Genomic DNA, 19554 nt, shown 5'->3' on the forward strand with positions numbered 1-19554 from the left:
CGGTACGCGGGCCTCTCCCTGTTGTGGCCTCTCCCGTTGCGGAGCACAGGCTCCGGACGTGCAGGCTCAGTGGCCACGGCTCACGGGCCCAGCCGCTCCGCGGCATGTGGGATCTTCCCGGACCGGGGCACGAACCCGCGTCCCCTGCATCGGCAGGCGGACTCTCAACCACTGCGCCACCAGGGAAGCCCCCCTTCACATTTTAGTAATAGCTCCTGTCTTTCCTGCTGCCCAAACCAGTGCTGCGGCAGTGAGAGCCATCTGGGTTCCTGGCCCTGATCTGCACGGGTCCCCCAGAGCCTCCATCGTTCCTGAATTGTGGTCTCTGCGCCTGCAGTTGTCTCTATGCCGAAGCCAAGGTCCCAGCCTCTTTGCTAAGGTTGGCGCCATGAGGCGACAACTCCTTCTAGGATCTTGATTTTGTTCCCCCGGGGGAAGCAGCCCAAGATTCCTCTTCTTCCCAATTCAAAACCGTCTTCAAAAAGCCCTCCAATTCTCCTGCCCTAAATGCTTTTAGAACATAAAACTAGAAAGACTGGCAGGCAGTATCTGTTTTCTGTCTCTTCCCCACACATTTGTGGAGCTCCTACACTGGAGAACAGGATGCCTTCCTTCTTGGAGCTTTCATCCCAGACACGGCCCCAACACTGAAATGAAACACATAGTGTCCTGGGTGATCAGAGCGCTGGAACGCACAGCAGAGAATGGGGATGGGGAGTGGGGAGGTAACATCTGGACAGAGATGCTCGGGAGGTGAGGATGGAGCCACGTGGATGTCTCGGGAAAGCATTCCAGGCAGGACAGTGGGTACAAAGATTCAGTCGCCTTCAACGCACAGCAAAGAAGCAGTGGTGTCTGAAAAGCATGTGGAAGGGAGAGAAGTAGGAGAGGAAACCAAAGAGTCTGAGGGCGTCCAGATCCTGCAGGACTTTGCCTCTCGCTCTGTGTGGGATGGAAACCAGGAGAAGGTTTGAGCAGAGCAGGACAGGATCTCATTCGGGTTTCAAAGGCCGCACCCCTTCTGCTGTGTGGAAAGTAGATTCTCTCGAAATAGGATCCAGCCACCTAGGTTAGATAATGCTGGAACCCAGTGCCGTCCTCCTCTGCACATCAAGGAGTCTCTTGTTGGCTGTGGGGTGGGTCTGTGCCGGGAGCAGAGCCCATCCCGTACAAGGATCCCTTCCTGTTCCCAAAATGGGAAGGGAGACAAGTTCGCCTCACAGCATCCCATTGATCTGTGCTTTGAAAATCGGAAGAGACACAGGATCCAACAAAGAACTCCTGTGCTAAGAAAGAGTCAGCCAGGAGGGGTCACTAATTAAGATGCAGCTCGAAAGGCAGCCAATGGGCTGAGACTATAATTAATGAGACACCGTCTAGGAACATGCGGGGCTGGGGACACGACGTTCGTTCTGAGAGTCACAACAAGCAGCATTCACAGCAGGAGGAGGGGGACGTCGCCCTCACGCCTGGACGTGGAGAGCGGCCCGGGGGGCCCTGGAACAGACGCCTGACCCGTGGTCAGCATCCGCCCATTCCAGCCTCTGACCTGGGGCAGAGACATCTCATTGCCTCTGTGGCTTGATGAAACGACAGGAAAAAAAAAAGAAAATCACCTTCCTCTGCCCAGATGCCAGAGAGGTGGATCGTATAGGATTTTAAAAAGTGCTTGGACCGCTTTGGAGGAAAGGCGATTCCTACATTTGGGGGGATTATTGTAACTTTTCCAGTGCAAAGAAGTTAAAGATAATTCCTCTTAAGAAAGAGTCTAGGTAATTACCTGGCTTTACACAGGCATTTTCACATCCCCACTCCTAGGTATACTCGCCAGAGTGCTATACTTCAACCACACACAAAAATCTTGCCCTCAAATAGTCGTAGCACCATTGTTCGTATTAGCCAATAGTAGCCACAGCGTGGTCCAATAACGACCCAAATGTCCATCAGTTGATGAATGGATACATGCAGTGAGGTCTAGTCATACCCTGGAATATTATTAGGCGATAAAAAAAAAACGAAGCACTGACACAGGCTACAACATGGATGAACCTCGAAAACATGATGCCAATTGAAAGAAGCCAGACACAAAAGACCATACAGTGTATGAGTGCATTTATAGGAAGTGTCCAGAAGAGGCAAATCCATAGAGATAGGAAGTAGATTGGTGGTTGCCAGGGGCAGGAAGGAGGGGAGGTTGGGGAGTGACTGCTAATGGACGTGGAGTTTCCTTTTGGGGGACATGAAAATGTTTCGAAACTAAATAGAGGTGATGGTTGCAACTGACAATTACATGTTAGATCAGTGAATTGCGGCATCTGAACTATATCTCAGTAACACTGTGTTTTTTAAGGACCTTTCCTGAGATGTATAATATATGCATTTGCTTTTTCAAAGTTCGTTTAGAGCATCTGTAGGGACAGTGCCGTCAGATAGTGTAAGGGCTCGGAGCCAGGGTTCTCTCTTCCCTTCCCTCCTCACCCCCTCGCTTAGCAGCTGTAGATTCTTTAGCAAGTTACTTAAACTTTCTGCAACTCTTAAACTTTTTTTCTAACCTAGCAAGTGGGGGAGAAGGGAAGTACCTGCCTCGTGGGGTTGTTGCAGGGAGGAAAGAAGTCAGCACATGCAAAGAAGCCTGGAACAGCATGCAGTACTTGGAAAGGCTCAGAATCACAGTGGGCTGTGAGCTGGCCTGTGCGGGTGTTGGTACCGTCAGTGGTAGAGTCGGTGCTGTGTCAGCTCCGAGGGCTGTTTTGCATAAAGGCAGGAGCTCACGTTGAACGGCTTGGCTGTCAGAAGACTGGAAGGTTCAAATAAAGTCCTCTGGGCCTCAGTTTTCCCATCTGTGGTAACATCAACCCTTTCTACTCTGCCGTGTTGTGACGATCACAGTGGCAGTAATTCCACTTGAAGGTTCTCTGCAAAGGATGGAAGAGACTTTCTCGTGGATTTAATTATGCCCCCCGAAAAGAGATGTTGGCGTCCTAACCCTCAGAACCTGTGAATGTGATCTTATTTGGAAAGAGAGTCTTTGCAGAAGTCATCATCTTAAGATGAGATCATTAAAATGGGCCCTAATCCAAGAGGACTGGTGTGTCCTTAGAAGAAGAGGGAATTTGGACACCACACACAGAAGACCACAGGTGATGGAGGTGGAGATTGGAGTGAAGCATCTACAAGCCAAAGAACACCAGGGACTCTCAGCCCGGCCCAGAAGCTGGAAGAGGCAGGGAAGGACTCTCCCCAACACGTTTCAGAGGGAACGTGGTCCTGCCAATGCCTTGATTTCGGACTCTTGCCTCTGGAGCTGTGAGAGAATAAATGGCTGTTGTTTTAAGCCCCCCAGCTTGCTATCCTATATAAGAACAGCCCTAGAAAATTAACATGGGCATAAACATAAATGATGATGGAGATGATGATCATTACTATGAGTGCCTGACACATTGTAGATGCCCAATAAATACGAGCGGGTCTGATTATTTATGATTGGGTCCTGGAACCTGTGAGCCATCCAGGAAGCTCTTCTGGCTCAGCTCCAAAAGCCCCGTTCTGCACTCTGCTCTGGCACGCTGGACTGAGATACCTTCAGTTTGTATTTATTTTATTGTATTGTATTGTATTTATTTTTTTTAAATTTATTTATTTTGGCCATTCTGCACAGCATGAAGGATTTTAGTTCCCCTACCAGGGATCAAACCCGTGCCCCCTGCAGTGGAAGCACGGAGTCCTAACCACTGGACCGCCAGGGAAGTCCCACCTTCTGTTTTCAGATGTGGACCCTCATTGGTCCGCTATACCATTGGACTAAGATTTCTAGAAGGAGTTGCAAAGTGAAGACAAGCAGAAATGACAGAGGAGAAGGTGTAACTGGGAACAATTGCCGTGTGGACGGATCTGTTGGGTTATTGATGGAAGAGGCCTTTTCTCTTGCTCCCTGGAATGTTAGGAAGAGAAAGCCTTCCCGTGGGAAACACCTCCTCTTCCCCAGCCTCTCCACCTCCTGACCCTCACTGCTCCTTGGAAATCCCAAAGCCATTGCAAAGCAGAAATGATAATATTGGTTTCCATTTCCCCGTCGGCACCTCCCGGAGCATTTTTAGAATCAATTCTGCCCCCCAAATCATGCAGAACTCTTGGGGATCGTTTCATTAGGAAACGGGAGGGGAGAAGGTGGTGTTGTCGGTTAGTGAGTCCAATCCAGCCCGCTCCATCAGGTGCGCCGTTCGCACACCAACCAGTAATAAGGTTTCCCTTCTCTCCCTGATGAGAAAAATTGCGGCAGAGCTGGGTGTCTGCACGCAGCCTGGTTAGAGGGAAAATTACGTTTGCGGGTGGACTTTGAAAGGTCGCCCCTACAATGTCTGTGTGTGTGTACATAACATTCTTCATCACAGGATTATGTAAATAGCTGGTTGCACCTAACAAAGTCAGCCTGTTCATCAGATGGCGCTTCCCTGGGCTCATCTGCCCTGAATCCAGAACCCTCATTTCAAGTACTTTCACTAATCAGCATGCCAACTGGCTGCTGGACCGCCCGTGCATCATTTTAACGAGGATGCCTTGAATTGGGAAGAGGAAGCGCCCTCTTGGAGCAGTTTTCCTGGTGCTGTAAATTACGCTGAATTGTCAGTCTCTGCTTGGCCCTCCTCTCATAGCAGTCCTCTGTCAGCCTGGCTTCCACCACCACCAGCAGCCAAAAGCAATGGGATTACTACCATCCTCTGCCATTCCCCAAGTGCAGGCCACCGTCTAGCACCCTTGCCATGGAGTCCCCTTCTTCTGGTTACACAACTGGAAATGTTGCATGCAAGTGCAGCAAATAGCAATCTTCATTCACGATCTCAAGCATACAGAGAAATGTCTATGTGAGTTAGCCTTAGGTTAGGCTAAGTATAATAGAAAATGCTCAAAACTAGTAGCTGAGACATAAAGTTTACCTCATGTACATAAGTAAGTCCAGGACCACTCCTTAGTCATCGAGATTTAGACCTCTCCTGTCTTTCTACCCCACCATCCTCCATGAGTAGCTTTCATTTCCAAGTTTGTCTCATGGACCAAGATGGCTGCTAGTGTTCCAGCCATTGTATCTGTATTCCAGGTAGGAGGAAGGGGAAAAGGGCAAAAAGAGTATCCCACTTCCCTTGTCCAGCTCCCATTAAGCAGACTTCCTAAAGAAGAACATTGCTGCTTACATTTGGACTAGAACAGTAGTTCTCAAACTTTTCAGCAGCATCAGAATCACCTGGAGAGATTGTTAAAGCAAAGGGTGAATAGGCTCCACCCCCAGAGTTTCTGACTAAGCGTGTCTGGGGTGGCGCCCAGGAATTTGCGTTTCTAGCAAGTTCCCAGGTGATGCTGAGGCTTCTGGTCCGGTGCTCTAGGGCAATGCTTCTTGCGGGTCCAAAGCCCCCGGGTCTCCGTGTGATGCAAATTATCTCAAGACGGAAGTTTATCCAGGCTGAGCAAAGAATGCGGGCTTCCGTGCTGGCTGTGGTGCTGATGTTGAACTGTAGCTGGAAACACAGTGAATCAGAGGAGAATCAGAGGAGATAACAACTGAAGAAAAGCAAAGCTGTAAGGGTAGGCTCAGCTCTACAAAACAGAACGACAACACCAAAGGGTTAGGAGACGCCCTTGTGGGGGGGTGTGCCGAGAGCCCCATCATTTGGGGAAAATGATCCTCTTGTTCAGGGTTTGGCAGAATTTTTCTGTAAAGGGCTTGATATTACACATTTTAGGTTTTTTGGAGACACATACAGTCTCTGGCATTTTCTCTTTCTTTGTTTTCTTTTTTTTTAAGAGCCTTGACGATGTAAAAATCATTCTCAGCTCACAAGTCCATATAAACCCAGACCACAGGCAGGATTTGGCCCCTGGATCTTGTTGTAAAAGTCTGACGTGCCAAAAAGGTACCTGTAAGGCTCTCATAGACACCTCTCCGTCTGTAATCCGCTCCACACCCCCATGTGCTAACGTTTCTGTTCTTCTAGGCAATGTGTGTTCCCATGCTTGCTACATACTGCCTTATCTTTATTTGATTATATTTTCTATGCCCCTCCCTCCAATAGAGAAAAGAGAGTTTTCAGGAGAAGTGTTGGCTATTCTCTGTCTGCTAGTTACCTCATCCAGACATTTCACATTTATGCTTAATAGCTGCCCTCTCATTCAACAGGACCTGGTTCCACGCCCTGACAGGCCATTCATAAATATTATCTGATTTAATCTTTGCAACAACCCTGATGATTCCCCAAGTTCACAGCCGAGGAGACTAAGGCTGGGAGAATTTAAAACACAACAAGGAAAGACCAGAGGCAGAACCGAGGCAGTTCTGTCCCGTGTCCTGGCTCTTCAGCACAGAGCAGGAGAAGAGATCATGTGTTCCAGCCCTGGAGGTGCACGTTCAAACCTGGCCAGGCCGCCTCCAGGCTGTGTACCCTGGACACATCACTTAACCAGCTCTGAGCCTCAGTTCCCCGTCCATAGACCTGGCATAAGAAGACCACCTGCTTCCTGGCTTGGGTGGTAGAGATGAAAGCATTTAGCTACACCTAGCATGTAGGAAGCGCTCCCCAAATGTGACCTGGTTTTTTATTTATTATTATTATGTACTACCTCTAAATGACTCCCAAGTACATGTGCATTGAAAGAGGTTGGTGTTTTTCTTTTTTTTAATTGAAGTATAGTTGACTTACAATGCTTTGTTAGTTTCAGGTGTACAGCAAAGTGATTCCGTTATGTATATGTTCATTTTCATATTCTTTTCCATGATGGTTTATCACAGGATATTGAATATAGTTCCCTGTGCTCGACAGTAGGACCTTGTTGTTTATCCATCCTATGTATAATAGTTTGCATCCACTAATCCCAAACTCCCAATCCTTCCCTCCCCCACCCACCCCTTGGCAACCACGAGTCTGTTCTCTATGTCTGTGAGTCTGTTTCTGTTTCATAGATTAGTTCGTTTGTGCCATATTTTAGATTCCACATATAGGTGATATCATATGGTATTTGTCTTTCTCTGTCTGGCTTACTTCACTTAGTATGATCATGTCTAGGTCCATCCATGTTGCTACAAATGGCATTATTTCATTCTTTTTTATGGCTGAGTAATTTTCCATTGTATAGATGTACCACATCTTCTTTATCCATTCATCTGTCGATGGACATTTAGGTTGTTTCCATGTCTTGGCTACTGTGAATAGGGCTGCTAGGAACATTGGGGTGCGTGGATCTTTTCGAATTAGAGTTTTGTCTGGATATATGCCCAGGAGTGGGATTGCTGGATCCTATGGTAGCTCTATTTTTAGTTTTTTGAGGAACCTCCATACTGTTCTCCGTCGTGGCTGCACCAACTTACACTCCCCCCAACAGTGTAGGAGGGTTCTCCTTGAGAGAGGCTGTTTTCTACCATCTGGGACATCTTAGATTAAACCTGCCTCGTTCTCAGACCCTCGTGAGATTTGAACCCACAGCATCGGTGTAGAAGGCGAGGTGTCTGGTCTTTGAGCTGCAGATGTGTTTTCTCTTGGTCCCATTTCCCGGATGAGTGAACTGAGGGTGGGTGGATTCGCTCATCTGAGGCCACACGACCAGGCAAGAGGCAGAGCCAGGTCTGAGCCCCGCTGTGGCCTCTCCATGGCACCAGCACATCCCCCACACACTTTTCCTTCTCTTTTTTAATTGAGATGTAATTCACATGCTATAAAATGCACCATTTTTTGACAAAACTGTAGGGTATTGGTTATGTATTTTCTAAATTTCATATTCTAAAAATTTTTTCATTGAGGTGTAGTTGATGTACAACATTATATGTTTCAGGTGTACAACATAGTGATTCACAATTTTTAAAGGTTATACTCCATTTATAGCTGTTATAAAATATTGGCTATATTCCCCGTGTTGTACAATACATCCTTGAAGCGTCTTCGTTTCATACATAATAGTTTGTACCTCTTAAGCCCCAACCCTATATTGCCCCTACCTCTTCCCTCTCCCCGTTGGTAGCCCCTACTTTGTTCTCTGTATCTGTGACTCTGCTTCTGTTTTGTTGTATTCATTCGTTTCATTTTGTAGAATCCACACGTAAGTGATAACATACAGTACTGTCTTTGTCTGACTTACTTCACTTAGCCTAATACCCTCTAGGTCCATCCATGTTGCTGCAAATGGCAAAATTTCATTCTTTTTTATGGCTGAGGAGTATTCTATTGTATATATATATATAATAGATATACCACATCTTCTTTATCCATTCATCTGTGGATGGACACTTAGGTTGCTTCCGTATCTTGGCAGTTGTAAACAAGGCTGCTATGAACATTGGGGTGCATGGATCTTTTCTAATTCATGTTCTCTCTTTTTGGGAATAAATACCTGAGTGGAATAAAAAGCACCATTTAAAATCTTTAAGTGAGTGGTTCTTAGTATATTTACAAGGTTGTGCAACCATCACTTCTGTCTAATTCCAGAACATTTCCATCACCCTAAAAATAAAACTCAGACCCTTGAAGCTGTCACTCTGCATTCCGTTCCCCTGCCCCAGCTCCTGGCAACCGCCAGTCTGCTTTCCATTTCTATGGATTTGCCTATTCTGGACATTTTCTATAAATGGAATCATAAAATATGTGTCATTTTGTGTCCGGCATCTTTCATTTAGCATCACGTTTCAAGGTTCATCCACATGGTCGCACTTCATTCCTTTTTTGTCACTGAATCATATTCCGCTATATGGCCGTCACACATTTCCACTCTCCTCCTTGCTCTTGATGAGAAGCCTCTGGGGAATTTGTAGTGGGTATTTCACACCCAGTCCTGGGATAAGTGCCTCCTCCCCTGGCCAGTTGGATTTATCTTTTTAATCAGTTCACACCCCCTCAGCCTTTTTAACCCTCCAGAAGTAATTCTGTGTTCTCTATTTATTTAAAAATTAAAAACCCAATTTGTAAAAAAAATACAGAAAATGGCCAAAGCAATTTACATTTATGAGGGCAAATCAAACAAAGCGTGTTTTCTCTGAAGCCTCGGGCTTTTTTCAAGCTTGAAATGACAGTGATTTAAAAGCACCTTACTTGATGGATTCTTTTCAGAAACAGAGCAGTTCTCTGGTTCCTGATGGAAGGAGGTGGAGGGAGAGAGAAAAACAGTGACAGCAGAGAACAAACATTTAATAACAGGAAAAGTGTCCAAGTTAACAGCTGTGCCTTAGTCGTGTTCTGTGAGGCTCTGGAAGGGTATTGGTGGGTGGGGTCTGATGTCAGCTGGGGGCAACAGGAGACGTCCACCCGTCTGCTTTCAGAGGAGGGCTCCATTCCGTGATGCTGAGCATATCATAGCTCAGGGGGGTCTGGAGGGAGGGCAGCCTGCAGCCTGGGCTCCAGAGCCGCGCTACGTGGAGGATAAAGGCAGGCGGCACCTGCTCCCAGCCTGCCCTGCCCAAAATGAGTTCTTCCAGGTCCGCTGGGGGTTCAGAAAGCACACAATTGTACGCAGTTAAATAGCGTGCCAGGCACGTCGCTATGAATCGGCCTCGAGCGTAAAAGGATTTGGGAGCAGCAACAAAGCCCCACATAACTCTGTAATCTGCAGTGTCACTATCACACGTGCACACGCACGCACACGCACACACGCACACACACACACGCATTTTTAACTCTCTAGGGAAGCTTCCCTCCTTCCCAGCACAGCATCTCTCCAAGTCCTTGCGGGGGGACAAAGGACGTTTACAGTCCGACCTGGCCGATGTGCCCAATCCAATATAATAGATATACCACATCTTCTTTATCCATTCATCTGTGGATGGACACTTAGGTTGCTTCCGTATCTTGGCAGTTGTAAACAAGGCTGCTATGAACATTGGGGTGCATGGATCTTTTCTAATTCATGTTCTCTCTTTTTGGGAATAAATACCTGAGTGGAATAAAAAGCACCATTTAAAATCTTTAAGTGAGTGGTTCTTAGTATATTTACAAGGTTGTGCAACCATCACTTCTGTCTAATTCCAGAACATTTCCATCACCCTAAAAATAAAACTCAGACCCTTGAAGCTGTCACTCTGCATTCCGTTCCCCTGCCCCAGCTCCTGGCAACCGCCAGTCTGCTTTCCATTTCTATGGATTTGCCTATTCTGGACATTTTCTATAAATGGAATCATAAAATATGTGTCATTTTGTGTCCGGCATCTTTCATTTAGCATCACGTTTCAAGGTTCATCCACATGGTCGCACTTCATTCCTTTTTTGTCACTGAATCATATTCCGCTATATGGCCGTCACACATTTCCACTCTCCTCCTTGCTCTTGATGAGAAGCCTCTGGGGAATTTGTAGTGGGTATTTCACACCCAGTCCTGGGATAAGTGCCTCCTCCCCTGGCCAGTTGGATTTATCTTTTTAATCAGTTCACACCCCCTCAGCCTTTTTAACCCTCCAGAAGTAATTCTGTGTTCTCTATTTATTTAAAAATTAAAAACCCAATTTGTAAAAAAAATACAGAAAATGGCCAAAGCAATTTACATTTATGAGGGCAAATCAAACAAAGCGTGTTTTCTCTGAAGCCTCGGGCTTTTTTCAAGCTTGAAATGACAGTGATTTAAAAGCACCTTACTTGATGGATTCTTTTCAGAAACAGAGCAGTTCTCTGGTTCCTGATGGAAGGAGGTGGAGGGAGAGAGAAAAACAGTGACAGCAGAGAACAAACATTTAATAACAGGAAAAGTGTCCAAGTTAACAGCTGTGCCTTAGTCGTGTTCTGTGAGGCTCTGGAAGGGTATTGGTGGGTGGGGTCTGATGTCAGCTGGGGGCAACAGGAGACGTCCACCCGTCTGCTTTCAGAGGAGGGCTCCATTCCGTGATGCTGAGCATATCATAGCTCAGGGGGGTCTGGAGGGAGGGCAGCCTGCAGCCTGGGCTCCAGAGCCGCGCTACGTGGAGGATAAAGGCAGGCGGCACCTGCTCCCAGCCTGCCCTGCCCAAAATGAGTTCTTCCAGGTCCGCTGGGGGTTCAGAAAGCACACAATTGTACGCAGTTAAATAGCGTGCCAGGCACGTCGCTATGAATCGGCCTCGAGCGTAAAAGGATTTGGGAGCAGCAACAAAGCCCCACATAACTCTGTAATCTGCAGTGTCACTATCACACGTGCACACGCACGCACACGCACACACGCACACACACACACGCATTTTTAACTCTCTAGGGAAGCTTCCCTCCTTCCCAGCACAGCATCTCTCCAAGTCCTTGCGGGGGGACAAAGGACGTTTACAGTCCGACCTGGCCGATGTGCCCAATCCATGCCTGGGTGCCTCACTGCACCCTCTGCTTCTACAGTGTGTGCTATTGTTTTCTGTAATCCCATAGCGATGCCCGCAACAGGGGGAAACCAGAAAAGTACAATCCAGCCAGAAAACCGCTCCCTCATGGGGACCCAAGGATGGTACAGGAGTTCTTCATTTCTCTTTGTGGTTTTCATTTACATTCCCTGAGGGTTAGTGAGGTGGAGCAGAGTCTTGTTCATGTATCTGATGGCCATTGGGATATCTTCTTTGGAAAAATGTCTATTCAGATCTTTGCCCATTTTTTAATTGGGCTATTTGGGGGTTTTGTTGGTTGGTTGGTTTGTTGCTTTGAGTTGTATGAGGGAAGAACACAGATTTGAGCCATGGAGAATATAGCTGGGGGTCTACTATGTAGAAATAGCTTATTGACTGGTGAAGCCAAACAGAGGAAAAGAGAGTCAAGAGATGGGGAGACATAGAAATTAATTGCATGCAACCAGAGGTGATCATACTAAGTGAAGTAAGTCAGAAAGAGAAAGACAGATACCATATGATATCACCTATATGTGGAATCTAAAATATGGCACATGGGCTTCCCTGGTGGCGCAGCGGTTGCGCGTCCGCCTGCCGATGCAGGGGAACCGGGTTCGCGCCCCGGTCCGGGAAGATCCCACATGCCGTGGAGCGGCTGGGCCCGTGAGCCATGGCCGCTGGGCCTGCACGTCCGGAGCCTGTGCTCCGCAACGGGAGAGGCCACAGCAGAGGGAGGCCCGCATACCACAAAAAAAATAAAAATAAAAAAAATAAAAATAAATAAAATAAAATATGGCACAAACGAACCTATCTACTAAACAGAAACAGACCCACAGACATAGAGAACAGACTTGTGGTTGCCAAGGGGGAGGGGAGTGGGAGGGGGGGAGGGGAGGATTGGGAAACTATTATGTGTAGGATGGATAAACAACAAGGTCGTACTGTACAGCACAGGGAACTCTATTCAATAGCCTGTGATAAACCGTCATGGAAAAGAATATGAGAAAGAATGTCTGTATGTGTATAACTGAGTCACTTTGCTGTACAGCAGAGATGGGAGGACATTGTAAGTCAACTATACTTCAATTAAAAAAGAAAGAAATTAATTGCAACGTGTTTTGAGAACCTGGTCCTAGCAATACCTGAGCTGGAATCTTCCCTCAGATATTTGAGTTGTACAAGGCAGTAGGTCCCCTTTTTTGCTTAGATTGAGTTGAGTTGGATTTTTGCCACTAGTTAATGAAAAGGTCCTGACAAACCCAATATTGTGGTTGCCTGCTTGCTTGTTCCCCCCTGCCATCCCATCCATCTGCGTGAGCATGGGCTTGTCTCTCTGGTTCACTACCTTATCACCCAGTGACAAGAACATGCTGGGTGCACAATAAGTGTTCATTAAATGGCTGTTGGATCTTCATGGTTATCTAGGATTTGACAGCTGGAAAGACAGAGAAGATGTGGTCCAACCCCCTAATTTGTAAAATGAAGAAGCGAAGATTCCAAAAGATAAGAGATGCGATGAAGGTTCTACAGAAAGTTAACGGCAAAGCATAGAGTAGAATCTGGGATTCCAGGCTCCTTGTACCCACCAAGTAACAGACACCAAAACTATTGATCAGGAAAGAAATTTTTTTCTTTTTTTCTTTTTACTCATTTTTAAATTTTTTTTTATTTTATATTGGAGTATTGTTGATTAACAAGGTTGTATTCGTTCCAGATGTACAGCAAAGTGATTCAGTTATACAAGTATCTATTCTTTTTCAAATTCTTTTCCCATTTAGGTTATTAAGGAATATTGAGCAGATTTCCCTGTGCTATACAGTAGGTCCTTGTTGGTTATCTATTTTATATATAGTAGTGTGTGAGTGTCAATCCCAAACTCCCAATCTCTCCCCTCCCCCTGGTAACCATAAGTTCGTTCTCTAAGTCTGTGAGTCTGTTTCCGTTTTGTAAATAAGTTCATCTGAATCCTTTTTTCAGATTGAAAAGGAAGGAATTTTTAAATACAGGGAACTTCATCCTTGTGGCTTAGCCAGGTTATCCTGAAGATCAATGCTTTCTTTACCCATGTGGCATTTCTATGACTGTTAATTTCTGGTCCTGAAATTGATCTTGGTCAGTGAAAAATATCTAATGATTCACCAGTCTTAATCTTGATGTAATTCAGTTTAGGAATAAGAAGTGTTAGGTAAAAGAGGATGTGTGTGTGTGTGTGTGTGAGAGAGAGAGAGAGAGAGAGAGAAACTGCAATGACCATTAGAAAGCTAATCGCAATTAGTACATGAGGGAGTTTGCTGTTTTAATGAAGCCATTAGCCAAAGACCATTCTCAGAAAGAAAATGTTAAGACTGAATTCCGAGCACATTACCTGTAATGAACCTGAAAATGGACTTGGGGGATTTCTGCAGTATTCTTAGCATCTGTAATAGCCAATGTGGACACTGCCCAGATGGCAGCTCCAGCTCCAGGAAGCCTGTGGACCCAAGAGAAGACATGGCAGAGGGTTATTGAACTGCTGGCTGATGGGCGCCAGCATCGGAGAGAGGCTTGCACTCTCCTTATAACGGATGATTCTTTCAGCTATGCTCTTGGTTAATGCAAAAGGTTGTTTCTGTGTCACTTGCTTCCCTGAAGGAAACTCTGAGAAAATCTCTCTCCTTGCATCTCTGGCTTCAAAGTGGAGTCGAAGTTCTGGAGAGGGACTTGGGGAGAAGTTGACCCAAAGGTTAAAGGGGCCAATAGATGTCCCAAAGCCACAGACGCTTTTTCATCTTCATTTGACCATAAAGAAAAGGATTACAAAAGTGCAAGCAGGGAGTGCCTACAAATTCAAAAGAGAAGGCATTTTCTTCATCACTTTGCAAATCAGAACACACGTGAGAGGTGTGATGCTCATTATTTTGCACGAAGTCAGTAGGAACAGGATATACCAAAGTCCCCAGACCGCTGATGGAATGGGCCACAGTGGTCAACAGAGGAAGACAGTTTGGTTGGCTACACAAAACAGTGAAGCCCACTGGCAAGGTGCGGTAGTGATCACAGGCATTTGGGGGTAAAAATTACCTAACTCTTTGATTGGTTTTGTAATGAGTATCTGTTGTTGCTCTTGTTTGCCTGACGGGAATCTATACATTCTATCATCTTCTGATAACACAGTTCTGATGTTTTTTTAAGACTGCCCTTTTCCAGTTGGAATCCGTCTTGGTAGGCATGTCAATCAAAGTGGCCCCATCCTTCCCTGGATAAGGGAGGGGCACCATGTTGAGACCAATCAGACTCTCCCTCCAGAAAATTTAAATCATAAGCAGAGTCACTCAGGGACAGAAATGGTTGAAGCGATTCACTCCACTTCACTCTAGAGAGACTTGCCCGTCCTTTCCTCTTTTCAACATCCTGGAAGCTGTCCTTGGTCCTGCCTTTCCAAAGCCTTCTTCAGCTTCTCCTGTGATCCCGGGAGTAGCCCAGGATCTATCCACTAAGAACCTGAATTCGTTTCCTGTTACTGCTCTAACAAATGAACACAAATTTAGTACATTACAGTTCTGGAAGTTGGAAGTCAGAAATGAGTCTTCTGGGGCTAAAATTAATGTGTCTTCCTTCTGGAGGCTTTAGGGAGAAATCTCTTCTTTTTCCAGCTTCTAGAAGCCGCCCACATCTCTCGGGTCATGGTCACATCACTCTGCTTCCAGCACCACATCTTCTTCTCTTCATTTGACCCCCATGGCTACCTCTTCAAAGAACTCTTATGGTTACGTTGGGTCCACCCCGGGTAACCCAGGATAATCTTTTCATCTCAAGATCCTTAGCTTAATCACAACTGCAAAGTCCCTTTTACCATGTAAGGCAACAGATGCACAGGTTCCAGCGATTAGAACATGGGCATCTTGGTTATTCAACCTACCAGAGTACCTTCCTGCTCAAACTAGCCAGTCAATTTCTGTTGCTTACAACCCAAACCTAACTGATGTGTAAGTTTTACTTGGTCTCTGCAATAAAGAAAAAGAATACATATTTTTGGATCGTTGTTAGTGAAAACTAGGAAGACGATCACAAATAATCTAAAAGTAAATCGTGAAACGCTCTTGGGAAATTGTTCAAAAATGACTCCTTAGCCCGGGTCCCTAAGGTAAGTGCTGCATGTCTTGTCTAAACAAAGACAGCCTGGCACACACCTTGGAAGGCTTCCCCTAGGGTTGGAGAGAACTGAATAGCTCCCTTGACCCAGCTATGTCTGGTTCTTCCGGCAGGACACTGAGATTCTGAACACCGCCATCCTCACGGGAAAGACAGTTGCCATGCCCATCAGGGTGGTCTCCGTGGAGGAGAACAGCGCCGTGACGGATATCTCGGAGTCGGTGGAGTGCAAGTCCACAGATGAGGAAGTCCTCAAAGTAAGTGATTCCAGGGACTTCCCTGGCGGTCCAGTGGTTAGGACTCGGCGCTGTCACTGCAGGGGGCATGGGTTCGATCCCTGGTCGGGGAACTAAGATCCCACAAGCCGAGAGGCGTGGCCAAAAAAGTGCCAAGTAAGTGATTCCATTAGCCGTCTGGAATGAACTGGTGGAAACTTCATGGGGGCCTTCCATTCACTAAGAGAGTTTAGCCGGTGAAATAAGGGGTTCCGCTGGTTGGTTTATGTATACAACGCTTCCGGTGCCTTTGCTAAACTTTCCCATTTCCATCTCTTAATTTGACATCATACCACCCTAGCTGTCATCAAGAGAGCGATGGACTAGGGATCAAACCCCCAATACCTACAGTAACCAAGCAGGTAATTTAAGTGAATGAAGTGGTAAATCAGACAAACCCATTTCTAGAAGGGTAGCAGTAGTCAACTCCTGTCAGTTGTGGCATGTGTAACTGTGAATTTGGGATTCCTGCGTCTTCAAGAGAAGCTGCAAATTTGGTAAAAGTCACCTTGTTTTTCAAAGTTGGCAACCAAAGGTAATTAAAAAAGAAAAAAAACTATGATGGGCAAAAAATAAAAGATAAAATACATCGGCAGGATGGGTCTGGCCCATGGGGCAGCCGTGACTGCTCTATAGGGAAAATTTTGAACTTTGGGCCAAATTCAGCCCATCACCTGCTTTATAAATAAAGTTTTATTGGAATATAATCACTCAAATCTATTTATTTTTTAAAAATTTTATTGAATGATTCTTTAAATTCTATAATGCTTTACAATTTTCAAAAGTTTCACACATGATTTCTTTTTTTATACATTTATTTATTTTATTTTTGGCTGCATTGGGTCTTCGTGGCTGCGTGCGGGTTTTCTCTAGTTGTGGCGAGCAGAGGCTACTCTTCTTTGCGGTGCGCGGCCTTCTCATTGCGGTGGCTTCTCTGGTCGCAGAGCACGGGCTCTAGGCACGTGGGCTTCAGTAGTTGTGGCTCATGGGCTCAGTAGTTGCGGCCCACGGGCTCTAGAGCACAGGCTCAGCAGTTGCGGCACACGGGCTTAGTTGCTCCGCGGCATGTGGGATCTTCCCGGACCAGGGCTCGAACCTGTGTCCCCTGAATTGGCAGGCGGATTCTTAACAACTGCACCACCAGGGAAGCCCACATGATTTCATATAGTCCCCTAATAATCCTGTTTTTCTCCCTCTACCCTTATATTGCCCCTCCCCCCTTCCCTCTCCCCACTGGTAACCACTAGTTTGTTCTCTATATCTGTGCGTCTGCTTCTTTTTCGTCATATTCACTAGTTTGTGGTATTTTTTAGATTCTACATATGAGTGGCATCACACAGTATTTGTCTCTGTCTGACTTACTTCACTTAGCATCACGCCCCCCATCCATGTTGCTGCAAATGGCAAAATTTCATTGTTTCAAATTTATTTCCATAATGTCTGTGGCAGCTTTTGAGTAGTTTCCACAGAGACCATATGGCCTCCAAATCTGAAATAGTTACCATTTTGCCCTTCCAAGAAAAAGCTGGCCTAGAGAAATCCCTGCTCTGGAGACTAAGTGTCTTGAGGGAAGGCCCCTAATTTTTGGTCTTTCCCACCAACATGTACCAAGATCGTGTACCCACAATACTTGCTCAGAGAATAAGACAGTGAGGGTTTTTCCAAGCCAGAAATTAACCGTTTGGTCTTTCTCTATATTTTTTGAAATCAATAGGAACATATCCAGAAAAAAACATAAACATGCAAAAGAAAGCATCCAGATAATGTTTCTCTGTCCCCGCCCCCCAAATCAAGTCTGACAGATAGCAATCAGAGTCTTCTCTCTGGGGTTAAAAACAACACGTGTGCGTGGAAGAGAACCTTACAGAACGTTGAAGGGAGGATTGGGGTGGAATAAATCCTTCTCTGCAAACTCCACCCCCAGCATGGACACATGGCAACCAGCACTGCCGAGAATGTCCACTGCACTTGGTGCCATGTTCACACGGTCTAAATTGTGACACCGACCTTCCAGTAGGTCGCGGTAAAGCGTCCCAACAATATCCTGTGACCGTCATTTTTTGGCTATTGGGAGTGTCGTCTCAAAGAAGGGACTATTTTTTGTAACTAAACCAAAAGTGATTTATGGGCAGATGGTAGCCCTGAGCCCAGAGTGCTTTACAGAAGACCCCAAAAGCCTGTGGGAGGAGGGGGTGTGGAAGAAGTTCTAAACAGCACTGGCCAACAGAAGTACAACGTGAGCCACGCAGGTAACTTAAATCCTCTCGAGTCACATTCAGAAAAAGAAAAAAACAAAACAGGTGAATCTGATTCTTTAACGGCATATGTTTAACCCGTTATATATTTAAAGGCTTCTTTCAACCTGTAGTCAATGTAAAAATGATTAATAGGACATTTCGTATTTTTTGGCACTAAGTCTTTCCAATCAGTGTGTGTTGGGACACACCTCCATCACAGCCCCATTTCAGGTGGTCCAGAGCCACGTGTGGCCCGTGGGTGCTGCATTGGACATCAAAGTTCTGAGCTCGGAGACAGGATTTTGCAACCTTGCCACGCTTAATATTTTGCGCCAGCTAATTCTTCGTTATGGGGACTGTCCCACACATTGTAGGACATTTAGAAGCATCTTTGGGTTCTTCCCAATAGAGGCCCATAGCACTCCAAGTTGTGACAAACAAACATGTCTCCAGAGAGTACTGAATGTCCCCTGGTAGACAAAATCACCCCCGTTGAGAACCACCGCTCTGAGGGATCTCTGCTCTGCTTCTGGCTGGGATCTCTTTCCTGTGGCTGAAAAGTAACTTTGGTGGGAGGGGAAGGGGGAGAGGCACTTGGTTTGCACCAGCCGTGGTCACATACCAGGTCCTTGCTGATCATTTGCGTTTATTACTGATTGGCAATCTCCCGAAGGGCCCGGACCCTTGATAAGCGTGACCCTTTGAAAGGACACCTCTGGATCTGATGACTTTTCTAGAGGTCCATCTTTCAGCCTCCAAAAACCCAAAAACAAATTTCACTGCAGTTGTACACATAACTGCCCTGAGCTGCTCTGAAATAGGTTTGACATGGAGCCCATTGCTAGTATTTCCAGGAATGTAATTAGTATCTTTAGGGAAATGAATGTATTCGAGCTAAAAACCGCCCCCTGAAATGAATTCTGAGTCGATACCCCTGGCTGTTGACAAAGCAAGGGGAAGTCTTGAGTCAGCAGAAGCCAAGGAAGGATGTCTCAGCAGGCACACGGGAGCCCCGTTTCCCAGGACCCAGACACAGCCTGTGGTTCGCGGTCTGACAAGGTGAATGATACTTGAAGAGCTAGTTTGGTACAGCTTAGGGTGCCATGGTGAGAAGAAAGGGGGAGGGAATTGGCCCCTAATACGTGCCTACCCTCCAACAGGCTCATAAGGTTTGGGATTTAGACAGGCCTGCGCTCTGGAAAGTCCTCTGGAGGCTCTGAGATTCCACCCCACGTGCAGGTTGACAAATCAACCTGTCACAGTTTGCTGGCAGAAGACACGAGACTCCTGGATCAGAGTCAAAGGGCTAAAGGGCAGCCAGTGCCTCTGCATCCTCCTGCACCTAAGCTCCAGTCCCCCCAGGGTTTTGCCACACTGCATGTGCTGTGGTCTGTGTTCCAAAAGAGGAACCCTGGGCTTCAGGAACCCGAGTCTTTTTTAACAGGCAGTGTTAGGGACTGAATGTTTGTGTGTTTCCACAGTTCACGTGTTGAAGCTTCAATCCCCCATGTGATGGCACTAGGGACAGGGCTTTGGGAGGCGATTAGGTTTAGATGAGGTCCTGAGGGTGATGGGATTAGTGGTCTCAAAAGAGGAAGAGACTAGAGCCCGG

The 19554-nt window shown here is 46.2% G+C and overlaps 1 protein-coding gene across 1 annotated transcript in view; it reads left to right on the top strand.

Annotated features, from left to right (window-relative positions):
- TMEM132C (transmembrane protein 132C) overlaps positions 1 to 19554 on the top strand; it is a 386766-nt gene that overhangs the window by 339007 nt on the left and 28205 nt on the right. The window contains exon 5 of the mRNA XM_024121135.3: positions 15544 to 15687. Coding sequence (XP_023976903.1) covers positions 15544 to 15687 — 144 coding nt within the window. The remainder of the gene's footprint in view (positions 1 to 15543; positions 15688 to 19554) is intronic.

Source organism: Physeter macrocephalus, chromosome 19 (assembly GCF_002837175.3).
Source record: "Physeter macrocephalus isolate SW-GA chromosome 19, ASM283717v5, whole genome shotgun sequence".
Lineage (NCBI taxonomy): Eukaryota > Metazoa > Chordata > Mammalia > Artiodactyla > Physeteridae > Physeter > Physeter macrocephalus.